The sequence below is a fragment of the Castanea sativa genome, chromosome 7 (genome assembly GCF_040712315.1).
Source record: "Castanea sativa cultivar Marrone di Chiusa Pesio chromosome 7, ASM4071231v1".
NCBI classification, from domain to species: Eukaryota; Viridiplantae; Streptophyta; class Magnoliopsida; order Fagales; family Fagaceae; genus Castanea; species Castanea sativa.
The window spans coordinates 2,706,998-2,720,713 of NC_134019.1; the positions used below are offsets into that span (position 1 = coordinate 2,706,998).

The window sequence follows — 13,716 nt, forward strand, 5'->3', positions numbered from 1 at the left end:
GTATGTAGTTAATTGTGATAGTCAAAGTACTATAGACTTGAGCAAGAATTCTATGTACCATTCACACTCGAAGCACATTGATGTGAGATACCATTGGTTAAGATTAGTTGTTGAACAACAGTCATTTGAATTAGAGAAGATTCACACAGATGAAAATCTAGCTGACATGTTGACCTAGGTTGTGTCTAGAGAGAAGCTAAAGCTTTGTGTCGGGTTGGCCAGCATGAATTCTAATAAAGACTTGGGTTAAAGATCTCCTTCGTAGTGTGCTAGAGGGGGAGATTGCTGGGTGCACATGACACCCTTGGATTCCAGCACACACCTTTGTCAAAGCTCATTTATGAGCTTGTTCCAAAAGTTAGCTAAGCTAGCTCTTTCATTTATTGAGAAATGAATAAAGCATGGGAAAGGTCTGACTTCTCTTAGTGAGAAGTGATGCAAGGCGTGTGGGACACACTGAAGGAAAAGAAAATAATAAAAAAAGAAACTAAGGCCATTCGGCCTTGTGGGAAGCTGAAGCAAACAAAGAGCCATTTTGGCCATTTTGGCCATTTTGTGTGAGTTCCAGAGTGAGCAAGAAACACAGAAAAGAGAGAGTTTCAACTTGAGAGTTGCAGTCCGAAAAGATAGAGAGAAACATAGTGAGAGTGTGAAAGAGTGAAAAAGAAAAAGAAGACTTTTTTCTTTACTCAAGTTACACACAAGGAAAATAAATTGATGGAGTTCTCATGGAATTTTTGAGTGCTACAACCATGGAGAGTTGGAGTATTCAGAGGAAGATTTTGTTACTGGCATTGTGGTGAGATTGTAATTACTCCTTGTGATTTATTTGTTGTATATCCAATTTATTGTGGACTTAAGTTTAGCATAAATTTGATAGTTGTAATCTTCATTTCATAGTAGATATTTTTCAAAACTGTCTCGTAGTTTTTCCTTCTACACTGAATGGTTTTCTACATAAGATTTGGTGTTTTTATGTGGTTGTGTTTATGCGATGCTTGCTGAAGTTTTTGTTTCCATAATATTGCTATTGCTTGGTAGTTATTTATATATATTTTTTAATTCACACATAGACATTGAGGGGATTAGGATTTTTCTCCCAACAATTATTACCATGTACCACCTAAGGAAAAACTAGGGAATGGACGAAATTTCCCTTTCCTCACAAATCAATTTCAGCTTTAGAGCAATATTATTATTATTATTTTGGTTCGGTAATAGTCACATTTGGCCCTTCACCAACCTCCTTTTTTCATAACATGTGCTCTCAGCGTGTCCACTCATGCAAAATCCCTATAAATACCAAGCAAAACCTTCACATTATTCCATACTATCATCAGCCAAACACATTTCAAGTTTCTACCCTATAGCTCTCAGCTCTCATCACATAAAAAATGGCTCCTGTTTTCTCAAAAATTGGCATAATAGGAGCTGGTGTTAGTGGCTTAGCAGCCGCTAAACAACTAACCCACCACAACCCTTTAGTCTTTGAAGCCTCTGACTCTATTGGAGGGGTCTGGAAGCATTGTTCTTATAGTTCCACAAAGCTTCAGTCCCTTCGTTGTGATTATGAGTTTTCTGATTTCCCTTGGCCCGATAGGGATAGCACAAGTTTTCCATCTTATACTGAGATATTGGAATACTTAATATCTTATGCTAACCACTTTGATGTCCTCAAGTTTGTGAGGTTCAACTCAAAAGTGGTGGAGATTAGGTTTGTTGGTGACAGGGAAGCCACTGATTTCACCGGGAAACCTGGTGACTATCCTACTATATTGCCTGGACACCCTGTTTGGGAGGTTGCTGTGCAAACCAACCATTCAGATACCATTGAGGTCGTTGCCCATTTTTTTCCCCCTTTGACTAACAAAAAAAATATGGCTTCGGGGGTTTTACTAGCTAGGGTTCCAAAAGAAAAAGAACATGATTTTCTTATTTCTTTCTTTGTGTATTTCCTTTCATTTACTCCGTATTTTCCTATCTATTTAGAACCTACATACTCCGGAATTTCCTAGTTTCCAATTTTTTTTTTTTTTTTTTTAATCCTAGCTGGTCTCTAAGAAAAAAATTGACACCTTGTAGTTTGGCCTATGTCAACCTTCAAAGTCTTACGTATATTTTGCGACAATAGCGGGATATATAGTTTGTTGATAATGAGTAAAAATCTTTTGTTTCAATATGAGCGTTCGACTTTATACTTTAGCAATTTTTGCTTGTCAAAAATCTTTTTATTTTGAGTAATCAAAGTTTAAAATGAAACGAAATGAATCAAACACACATGGGTAGACTATAAATATATAATTTTTGTGTGATACTTTGTGGTCCACCGATTGTATATATAGTTGGCAATACGAGGAATCGCATAATGAAACTTCCTATAAGTATATTACCTAGAAATTAAGGTCAATAGTCTATGTATATACGATCGTTAGTATTACCTTTACATCTACCTAGTATTTTGGTGACTAGATTATATTATTTTATATGTATATTGACTTGTGTTAATTTATTCGATTCATTTCAGTGGTATGCGTTCGAGTTTCTTGTGGTTTGCATTGGAAAATATGGAGATGTACCTAAAATCCCAGAATTTCCACAAAACAAAGGCCCTGAAATATTTCAGGGAAAAGTCTTGCATACCATTGATTACTGCAAACTTCAAAAGGAAGAGACTTCACAACTACTTAAGGGGAAGAAGGTTGCAGTCATTGGTTTCAAGAAATCAGCTATTGATTTAGCACTCGAGTGCGCAGAGGAGAACCAAGGTATAAAGATCTCTCTCTCTCTCTCTCTCTCTCTCTCTCTCTCTCTCTCTCTTTCTCTCTCTCTATATATATATATAAAGGTTTTAATGTTTTATACATCTTATAAGAGGGAGTTTAAACTCTAAATGTTTTAGTTACCAAAGTTTCATCATCATCATCATCATCATCATCATCATCATCATTATTATTATTATTATTATTATTATTATTATTATTATTATTATTATGTTAATTCATAATTCATTCATTTATTTCCCTCACAAAATATTGTTGGATCCCTATCCTAAAGAAAGAAACAAGTTCATTGATGTGTAGTCATCATGATCCAATTCAGTTGTCATCACCTTGTTAAGTGACCTATCAAATTTTTTTATTCTTATTATTAGCTTAATTTGTTTTTTTTTATTATTATATTTTTTTATAGGTAGTATAGTTTATTTCTAACAAGCACAATCAATGGGATGGTTGATAGGTTATACAGCTAATAGCGGCTAGTAATTTATGATTTTCAAACTCTGTTAGTCTTGGAATCAAAATTCTCACATTTTCTACAAGTGTGGAAGATAAACTGAAGAGTTGAATTATTAGGGATCCATACAGGAGTTGTGAATTTTTAACAGGCACAAGTGCACGTGGAAGATGAAGTCAAAAGTGGAGTCAATTTTTAATAAAGTAACAAGTAATATTCTATGTAAGCCTAGTTTCATTTAGAAACTTATAATTGAGATATGAATGCACTGAATGGGACCCCAAAAAAAAATTAAAAAAATTGCGTCAATTCAAAGCCCAGAAAAGGTTTTATAAGATGAAAAGGTCCATTCAACACTTACGAACACTTACTAATGTATTATTTATATATTATGTCTTTTATATATAGAGATTAAATTTTATAAGTATGTAGTTTAAAATCTAAGTCCTATACCTCCAATTTCAAATTACCACATAATCATATTATCTATTAAAGAATAGACATAACCATACTCAATAAATTTTAATATTCATTTGAAAATATAACTTAATTATGAGTTTATTGATGATATGTTATTATGTATTATAAGATGTATTAAGTTTTAAGTAACAAATTGATGTATATGTATATGTGTATGTGTATGTACATATGCTCCTAAGTGCATCGAGTTTGTCCTTTTCCCTTTGTTTCCGTAACTTACTATTACCCATTTTGGATGAAGTTGATTGTTCAGGGACTTTTGGTCGCCAATTACCTTTTGTTTCAGTACACTTTTTGCTCTTTAATTGAAACATAGAATCAATTTGGTCCAAAAGACAATAGTGAATGTAGTGCAATTTAATTAGTTCTTATTTTTCACGTTATGTAGTTGGCATTTGCATGGTTTGGGTTTCACACAATCAAGACGTATTTGACTTGTTGACTTTACACGTTTGTACTTTCTAGACGATTCCAAAACACATGAATTAGAATTCCGCACATCTTCTGTACATTATGAGGAAAAGAAAAAGACTTATAAGTTTCAACAACATCCACTGCAGCAACGGGTATCATAATATGTCTGCTCCGTATTGGGCCAAGCTTGGAAAATTCTTGATACCGATATGTTCCCTTTAATTGCTGTCAACTATTTTTGCATGGAAAATTTTGAGATGCATTAATGTGCAAGAAAATAACTTTTGTTCCTGTTTTACTTTCAAAATGAAAAAGTACGAAGAAAATTGCTTTTTTTTTTTTTAATAGTTCAAATGTTAGGGTGGAGGATTTTAACTTCTTGACTTCTTCCACCTCATTTTGTTTTCGTAAAGGTTTAGGACACACATTATGTCACAATTTTGATATGACCAACTATGAATATGGTTTTAAAAATTGAACCGGTCAATGAACCGTTTTTGCACCTAGTTTTTGGTTTTTGATAAATTTTGACTGGTTACCAGTTTTAGGTAGGTTTACCATACTGAATTGGTACCTAATTTCTAGTTGAATTAGTTTGACAAGCCGGTTCAGTCCGGTTTTTAAACTATGACTATGAGTAAGGGATGAAAAGTTATGGATCCAAGTAAAAATTATTTTCTACTGCTCACAACCACTTTAACAAATTGCGACAAATGTTGTTAAAAAAAATGTAAAATCGAAATGCCATATGTCATTCCTTTGTATTTGCTAAAAAATAGTGACATTAAGAGTATTATAAATTTATTATATAAGTGTTAAAAATAGTCAAACTTAATAGTAACTTTAGCATTTTCCTATTAAAATGATGGAAACTCAACAAATTTTGAGAAAAGCTAAACCTTTGTCAATCCCTCTCTACAATTCATATATTCTTCTTCTTTTTTTTTCAAGGAAATTTGGATAATTTCTTAGTGGATTGGCTATTTAGATTGCATTATGAGATGATCAATATTTTGATGTTTTGCAGGACCAGAAGGACAACCTTGCACCATGGTGGTAAGGACTTTGCACTGGACAGTTCCCCATTACTGGATTTGGGGTTTGCCATTTTACATGTTTTACTCAACAAGATCCTCTCAGTTCCTCCATGAAAAGCCTAGCCAAAGCTTTCTCAGAACTCTTCTTTGCCTTCTTTTATCTCCAATGGTAATTGATCAATATTAATTTCTACTGTATGCACTTAAAAATTAACTTTTAGACTTTTAGTACAAACTGAATATTAGTCTGGTTGATGAGTAGAGTGTTAATGTTAATAAGTTGTTGTATATAATGATCTATGACAGAGGCGAGGAGCTTCAAAATTTATCGAGTCCTATTTGCTGTGGAAACTTCCTCTGCAGAAGTATGGATTAAAACCAGACCACCCTTTTGAAGAAGACTATGCATCTTGTCAGATGGCTATCATGCCAGAGAATTTCTTCTCCGAGGCTGATAAGGGAAAGATTCTCTTTAAAAGAGCATCAAATTGGTGGTTCTCAAAGGAAGGAATTGAATTTGATGATAACACCAAACTGGAGGCTGAAGTTGTTGTTCTTGCAACTGGTTACGATGGGAAGAAAAAGCTCAAAGCTATCTTACCAGAGCCTTTTCGTACTTTGTTAGAATATCCTTCTGGTATCATGCCCTTGTATAGGTAATTAACAATTCTACTCTTGAAATTGTAATCATTACTTCTAAATTGTAACATGGTTAAAATATACTTCAACCCCCTCTTCCAAATCCCGCAAAAGTAAAAGTTTTATGCACTAGATAAGACCTTTTAATAATGATGCAATTCTCTTCTTTTTCTTTTTTTAATTGCAGGGGCACAATCCATCCACTAGTTCCAAATATAGCATTTGTGGGTTACCTTGAGAGTGTTTCAAACCTTCATACATCGGAGCTGCGTTCCATATGGCTAGGTCGCCTTGTAGATGAGAAATTCAAGCTCCCTAGTGCTGAAAAGATGATTGAACAGACAACCAAAGAAATGGCAGTCACCAAGAGGACAACCAGGTTCTACAAGAGGCACTGCATTTCTACCTTCAGCATTAACCACAGTGATGAAATATGTGAAGAGATGGGATGGAATTCTTGGAGGAAGAAGAATTGGATTTCAGAAGCATTTAGCCCCTATGGTAGTCAAGACTATATTTGAGAGGAATAAAGGAAGCGGCGATAATAAAGCAAATTATTGTCCTTCATTACTTGCTAAGAGGTTTCTACTTCCTAGTGTAGAATAACCTATAGTTTATAACCATAAAAGGGGAAAATAATTAAACATAATATATATATGTATATATATATATATATATTTATATGTATCATAGAAAAAAACATGTAGCATGTAAAGGAGGTTTTTTATGTTTGAATAAACAATGTTTCTTCTACCAAAAATAAAAAAATATATTTCTACTTACATTGTCCAAAAAATTGGAGAGGTAAGTCCAGAGAATAAGAGTAGGGATGACAATTTTTTCCTGCCCCGCTTGATCCGCTCCTTTCCGCTTCGCCTCATGTAGGTTTTCCCCGCCCCGCAAAGGTGATGGGGCGGGAATGGGGCCAGATTTTAGACCCGCACCACGGGGCGGGGCGGGGATGAGTTTACACTTTTTAGACTCAACCCTCTCCGCCCCGCCACACCCCTCGTTAATAAGGATTAAGTTGTAATTTTTTCATACTCTAAAATCTTACTATTTAAACAAAAATATCATTAGCTTATTTTATTCTACCTAATATGGTTCTACCTCTCTTTTCTCTCAAGCAAAGTTAAAAATAAGGTACCAATTTTAACTCTCTTTTTTGTCTTTTCATTCATGATTCATATGTCTTTCTCAACTTACTTTTCATCATTAACATAATATGAGATTTTTGTGTCATACAATGAGATTTTTGTTGTAACATTGTCTTGTTAAACATTTAGATAATATTATTTAGTTTTTGCTAAAAATTAGTTTGATTTGATAGGATAAATTTATTTATAATTTTAAGTATATTTTTAATATTGAAACGTGTCATTTTATTTGAAAAAATGGTAATAATTATAGGGAAAATTAACAAGAAATAAAGTTTTATGGTGTAGGGCAGGGCTTCGCGGGTCTTTGCGGGGCCTTAAGGGGCGGGGATGGGGCAAGAAATTTTTCCCGTCATGCGAGGCGGGGCGGGGATGGGGAAAGAAAAATCTATACGGGGTGGGGGCGAAGATCCCATCCTCCGGCCCCGCCTCACCCCATTGTCATCCCTATATAAGAGTAATATTGAACAAGGACCACTTAAAGGATCTTCCAAAAGCATTTAATATCTCAATAGGGTTTATACCTCTTGGCACCAAGAATCGATCAGGTCATGTTTCCTATGTGTGGTTTGACTTGCATTTTATTTATTTTGTTGCTTGAACAGAGAAAATTTTTATCCATGTGTGGTTTGACTTAAATACCACTCTATGGGGCATAGCAAATAGTTCGTCCCTATGTCAAAGTGAGGGGCTGACACACCAAATAACCCCACAAAGCTTACACAGTACATTATTAATTGAACCCAAAATTGCCCCATGCACACTACAACAAAATGTATTTTTAGAGACGAAAATTAGTGAGGAAATATTTTTCGTCGCTAAAAATATAGCTTTAGTGACGAAATATTCATTTCGTCACTAATGGTGAAAAAAATTATAACATTTAGTGACGAAAAATAAATTTCGTCACTATTGTGATCTGAAAAATGGGTGCCAAGGGAATGAAACTTTAGCGAGAATTTAATTAATCTATAGTGACGAAATATTTCGTCACTAAAAGTTGAAATTTTTAGTGACGAAACATTTCGTCACTATAGGTTTTGCACTTACATGTTTTTAGTGACGAAATCATACTTCGTCACTAAAAGTATGCTTTAGTGACGAAATATGAATTTTGTCACTAAAACCCTTAACAAAGCCTCCCAAAAGTCTCTCACACAAACCTGGACAAATTTACTAAAGAGTGTAGTGCATTTCTCTATTTTATTTCAGCTCCCAAAAGTCTCCCACACAAACCTTCAGACCAAATACACAAACCTTCATATCAACACACAATCAGCAACGCTTCCTGTCGGTGACGGCGACGCTTCCATTCATCGACGGCAACGCTTCCAACCGCGACGATCTCCGGCGACGATTCTGGTACCAATCGCGACGATCTCCGCGACGATTCTGGTACCAATTGCGACGATCTCCGCGACGATTCTGGTACCAATCGCGACGATCCCGCGAGCTTCTCTCCATCGCGACGATCTCCGCGACGCTTCTCTCCATCGCGACGATCTCCGGCGAAGCTTCTCTCCATCGCGACGATCTCCGGCGACGCTTCTCCCCAATCGCGACGATCTCCGCGACGCTTCTCTCCAATCGCGACGATCTCCGACGAAGCCTCTCTCCATCGCGACGATCTCCGGCGACCCTTCTCTCCAATCGCGACGATCTCCGGCGACCCTTCTCTCCAATCGCGACGATCTCCGGCGACGCTTCTCTCCAACCGCGACGATTTTCCGGCGACGCTTCCTCCCAATCGTGACTCTTCAGCTCGCCGTAGCCGATTCAACCCCAATCGCGACGATAGAACTCTCCGGCGACGCTTCTCTCCCAATCGCGGCGATTTAACTCGCCGTCGCCGATTCAGCCCCAACTGACTCTTCGCCTCCCTTCGCCGACTGTTCACCTCCTTTTGCTGATTCAACTCCCAACGCCAACTTGTAAGTTTCTTTCTCTTCTCTGTACGCTTTTCTCTTTTGTTGTTTTTTACAGTTTTTTTTTTTTTTTTTGCTTGATTCTTTAAGTTCTATTTGGCAACACTTGATTTTGATGGACTTTTCAGATTCTATGCTCACCCAAGACTGAAGTTTTAGTGACGAAATTATTCGTCACTAAATATGATTTAATAAACTAAAGTGTTTTTAGTGACGAAATATTTTCGTCACTGAATGGTGTTTTTAGTGAGAAAAACATTTAGTGACGAAATTTTTCGTCACCAAGACTTTTAGTGACGGGGTTTCAGCGACGAAATGAATTTCGTCACTAAAAGTCCAATTTCGTCACTAAAGGTTCTTAGTGACGAAATACTGGAATTTTAGTGACGAATTTTTTCGTCACTGAAAATACATTTTGTTGTAGTGGCAAATGCAAAAACAACTGAAACCTCACCAGTAAATAAGCTTAATACCTGATTTTTTTTCATTCCTCGAAAAGGTCAAAATAATTTGATGTTCTTCTAGAGTAGAAATGATGATCATCACCTCCTCTACAGGTGGAATGAAGGTCCAAATTACCTGTCTAATATCGAAAAGTAATAACAAATTAAGGACTTTATTTAACTCCAATAGAAAGTGGAGGTACAAAAAATAGAAGAAAAGAAGAAGTTAGAAGAGGCTCAAACTCAAAGGCTTTGATGTAGCTTTAAAGTCTCATCAATTTGCCTTTTGGGTTGGAACTGATTGTTGTAGATTTGTTGAACCTCCCCATTCTTCTCAAGAACATAAGTCTGTCTTCCAGGCAGCGCTCCAAGCAGCACTCCCCAATCTTTCCTCACCCTAGTCCTCTCCTCACTTAGCAGCAATCAAAACTCATGAACTTGGTTAATTGGCTTGGATATCACTTGTCGAACCACGTGCAATGCCATTTTATCTCAAAACCAATTGGTGATGAGAAAGACACTCAAATTTTTTATAGCATTCAATATTGCATCAGGCAAGTCTATCTTTAGAGTCCAACTGAGGTTTAAGGTTTTCAAGGTCGGATTGAGGTCCAACTGAGGTCGAACCGTGATGACGTCAAAATTAATTTAAATACAAATAAATGTATTAAATGTATAAAAATTTGAAAATTTACCCTTAAAAAAAAAGTAATTAAAACAACTTTCAAATTTATTTTCGTTATTTTTATAAAGTGAATAGAAAATAATAAATATAAACAAGCTTTAAAAAATTGTATTTATTAATCTTTCAAATAAAAAATGCATTTTAATTTAAGATAAAATCATTTTTAATTTAAATTTACAATTTTCATATTCATATATATTGACGTGAAAGAATAATTCTTGAATAAACAAAATGAAAATACTATTAAGTAAATAGTGATAAATTAAATCCAAAACTATTAATCCGTAAAATTAAAATAAATAAAATATAAATTTCAAGAAGGACACAAGAAAACCTACTAGTTCAGTGGTTAGCGTGTTGGACAAAGGTTAGAAACTCTTAAGAGGTCGTTGGTTCTATACCTGAACAGTGCATGGGACCCGTTGAAAAGCTAAATCACTTTTAAAGAAGCCAAAATGCAGATGGGGATGCATGGGACGCACTACCCAAATGGCTACTAAATAGGAATTTTTCTAAATTTAATCTTATCATGACAAGCTATCTTCTATTTTTACTTATTACTAATGTTATCAATTGAAAACCATTTAATTTGAGGGTAGTTATGTTGGTTTTATGCCAGACAGCTTCAATCTATTCTTTTCTGCCATTTTCACTCAGCATGCTATTTTAGATCATTCAAATATGCAACTTATGCATCCAATATTTTACAGTTCTGACGACGACAAGAGATTTCTAAACGCTATCATTGATCTAAAGGCAAGAGGTTGAATTTTTTCTATTGTAATACCTATCTACATTTTTCAACGTATGGACTACATGACTGGCATGCTTGCATTCCCGTTTCTGGTCCTCTACGTGAAGTATATGATTATGACAGGAACAAATATCAAAACAATGTTAACATTCTTTTAGAGTATTTAAGGAATCTGCATGGGTATTCCCGTGGCAAAAATAAAGTATGATATGAAGGTATTTCTTTTTTGGTATTGTTTTATTTTGTTACAATTGCGATGTACACAAACTCACTTTTCTATTTGTATTGCAGGGTGTAGTGCAATCAGATGTTGAAAAAGATATGAATAGCTTGTATTTAGAGTTTTGTTCAAAATTGCTTAATGCAATCCTCCGTGGGCTTTATAGCTAGGAAGTTCACCTTGGAGGCAAAAATTTAGTAGATATTCTATTTGCTAATTCATATGACTCAACCAAAAGTTATAGGTTTGTCTAATGCTTTGTTACTAGTGTAAGGGTGTGTTTGAATATCGCTTATTTTGATGAAAACTAAAAATTGAAAACAATATAGCAAAATAATTTTTAAATGTGTGAATAGTGTCGTGGTACCTATTTTTAAGAGAAGTTTTGTTAAAAAAGAGGTTTGTGGATTCCGTGAACAGTGCATAGGACCCACTGAAAAGCTAAATCACGCTTCTAAAAAAAAAAAAAGCCAAAACACGGACGCACTACCCAAACAGGTACTACATAGTAATTTTTCTAAATTTAATCTTATAATGACAAGCTATCCATTAAAAACCACTTAATTTGTTAATAATCTGCATATAAAGAATCTAGAATATAAATACATTAATATAGGAGTAAGCATTGGTTGGCTAAACTGGTGAAGACCTATTTCAAAAAACAAATTGGGAAAAAGGTAGTTATGTTGGTTTCATGCTAGACAGATTCAAGCTGTTCTTTTTTGCCATTTTCACTCAGCATGCTATTTTAGATTATTCAAATATGCAACTTATGCATCCAATATTTTATGGTTTTGATGACCGCAAGAGATTTCTAAACGCTGTCATTGATCTAAAGGCAAGAGGTCGAAATTTTTTCCTATCGTAATACCTATCTACATTGTTCAACGTATGGACTACATGACTAGCGTGCTCACATTCCCATTTCTAGTCCTCTACGTGAAGTATATGATCATGACAGGAACAAATATCCAAACAATGCTAACAGTCTTCTAGAGTATTTGAGGAATTTGTATAAGCATTTCCATGGAAAAAATAGAGTATGATATGAATGTATTTTTTTTTGGTATTGTTTTATTTTGTTGCAATTGCAATGTACATAAACTCACTTTTCTATTTGTATTGCAGGTTGCAATGCACTCAGATGTTGACAAAGATATGAATAGCTTGTTTCCAAAAAAAATTTCAAAATTGCTTGATGCAATCCTCCGTGGGCTTCATAGGCAAGAAGTTCAACTTGGAGGCAAAAATTTAGTAGATATTCTATTTGCTAATCCATATAACTCTACTAGAAGTTATAGGTTTGTCTAATACTTTGTTACTAGTGTAAATAGGAATTTTTCTAAATTTAATCATATTATGTCAAGCTAACTTCTATTGTTACTTATTACTAATGTTATCCATTAAAAACCATTTACTTTGTTGATAATCTGCATATAAAGAATCAAGAATATATATACATTGATATAGGAGTAAGTATTGATTCGCTAAGCTAATGAAGACCTATTTCACGAAACAAATTGAGAACAAAGGTAGTTATGTTGGTTTCATGCCAGACAACTTCAAGCTATTTTCACTCAGCATGCAGTTTTAGATCATTCAAATATGCAACTTATGCATCCAATATTTTACGGTTTTGAAGACTGCAAGAGATTTCTAAACGCTGTCATTGTTCTTAAGGCAAGAGGTCAAAATTTTTTCTATTGTAATACCTATCTACATTGTTCAACGTATGGACCACATGACTGGCGTGCTCACATTCCCATTTCTGGTCCTCTACGTGAAGTATATGATCATGACAGGAACAAATATCAAAACAATGTTAACAATGTTTAAGAGTATTTGAGTAATCTGCATGAGCATTTCCGTTGCAAAAATAGAGTATGATATGAAGGTATTTCATTTTGGTATTGTTTTATTTTGTTACAATTGCAATGTATTTAAACTCACTTTTCTATTTGTATTGCAAGCTGCAGTGCAATCAGATGTTGACAAAGATATGAATAGCTTGTTTTTAAAATTTTGTTCAAAATTGCTTGATGCAATCCTCCGTGGGCTTTATAGGCAGGAAGTTCACCTTGGAGGCAAAAATTTAGTAGATATTCTATTTGCTAATCCATATGACTCAACCAAAAGTTATAGGTTTGTTTGATGCTTTGTTACTAGTGTAAGAGTGTGTTTAGATATCGCTTATTTTGCTGAAAACTGAAAACACTATAGCAAAATAATTTTTAAATGTATGAATAGTATCGTGAGACCTATTTTTAAGGAAAGTTTGGTTGAAAAAAGAGGTTTGTGGGCAGTGGCGGAGCTAGAAATTTAGGTCAGAGGGGGCAAGATTAAAAGTAAAAAACTAATCTAAAAAAATTAATCCATATTAATGACAAAATAAATAAACAACTAAATGCTAATATAATTGTCATATAGAATCTAACATAAAATCTAAACTTTAATTTTTCTTTTCACACCTAGCTTAATTTACTTAATTGTCCTTTGCAATTTTTCATATTTTGAAACCGCTGCATGATTTGTTTAAACTCAATAGTCTTTAATATATCTTTCCTATTTCGTTTTACTATAGGATTTTTTTTAATCATTATTAGGTGGGTCCCATTCCCACATGATTTCCTATTTCCTTATGGCAGTAGGATGACTTGTGTGATTCCTATTTCATTTTGCTGTAGAATAATCTTCTTCTTCTTTTTTAAAATTAAAAAAAAAAAAAAAA

The 13,716-nt window shown here is 34.4% G+C and overlaps 1 protein-coding gene across 1 annotated transcript; it reads left to right on the forward strand.

Annotated features, from left to right (window-relative positions):
- The first annotated feature begins 1,394 nt into the window (after positions 1 to 1,394).
- LOC142642343 (putative flavin-containing monooxygenase 1) lies at positions 1,395 to 6,325 on the forward strand. The gene is made up of 5 exons (XM_075816696.1): positions 1,395 to 1,835; positions 2,525 to 2,765; positions 5,156 to 5,334; positions 5,472 to 5,821; positions 5,992 to 6,325. Exons 1-5 carry the CDS (start codon positions 1,395 to 1,397, stop codon positions 6,323 to 6,325), a joined length of 1,545 nt encoding a protein of 514 aa, XP_075672811.1.
- The last annotated feature ends 7,391 nt before the right edge of the window (positions 6,326 to 13,716 follow it).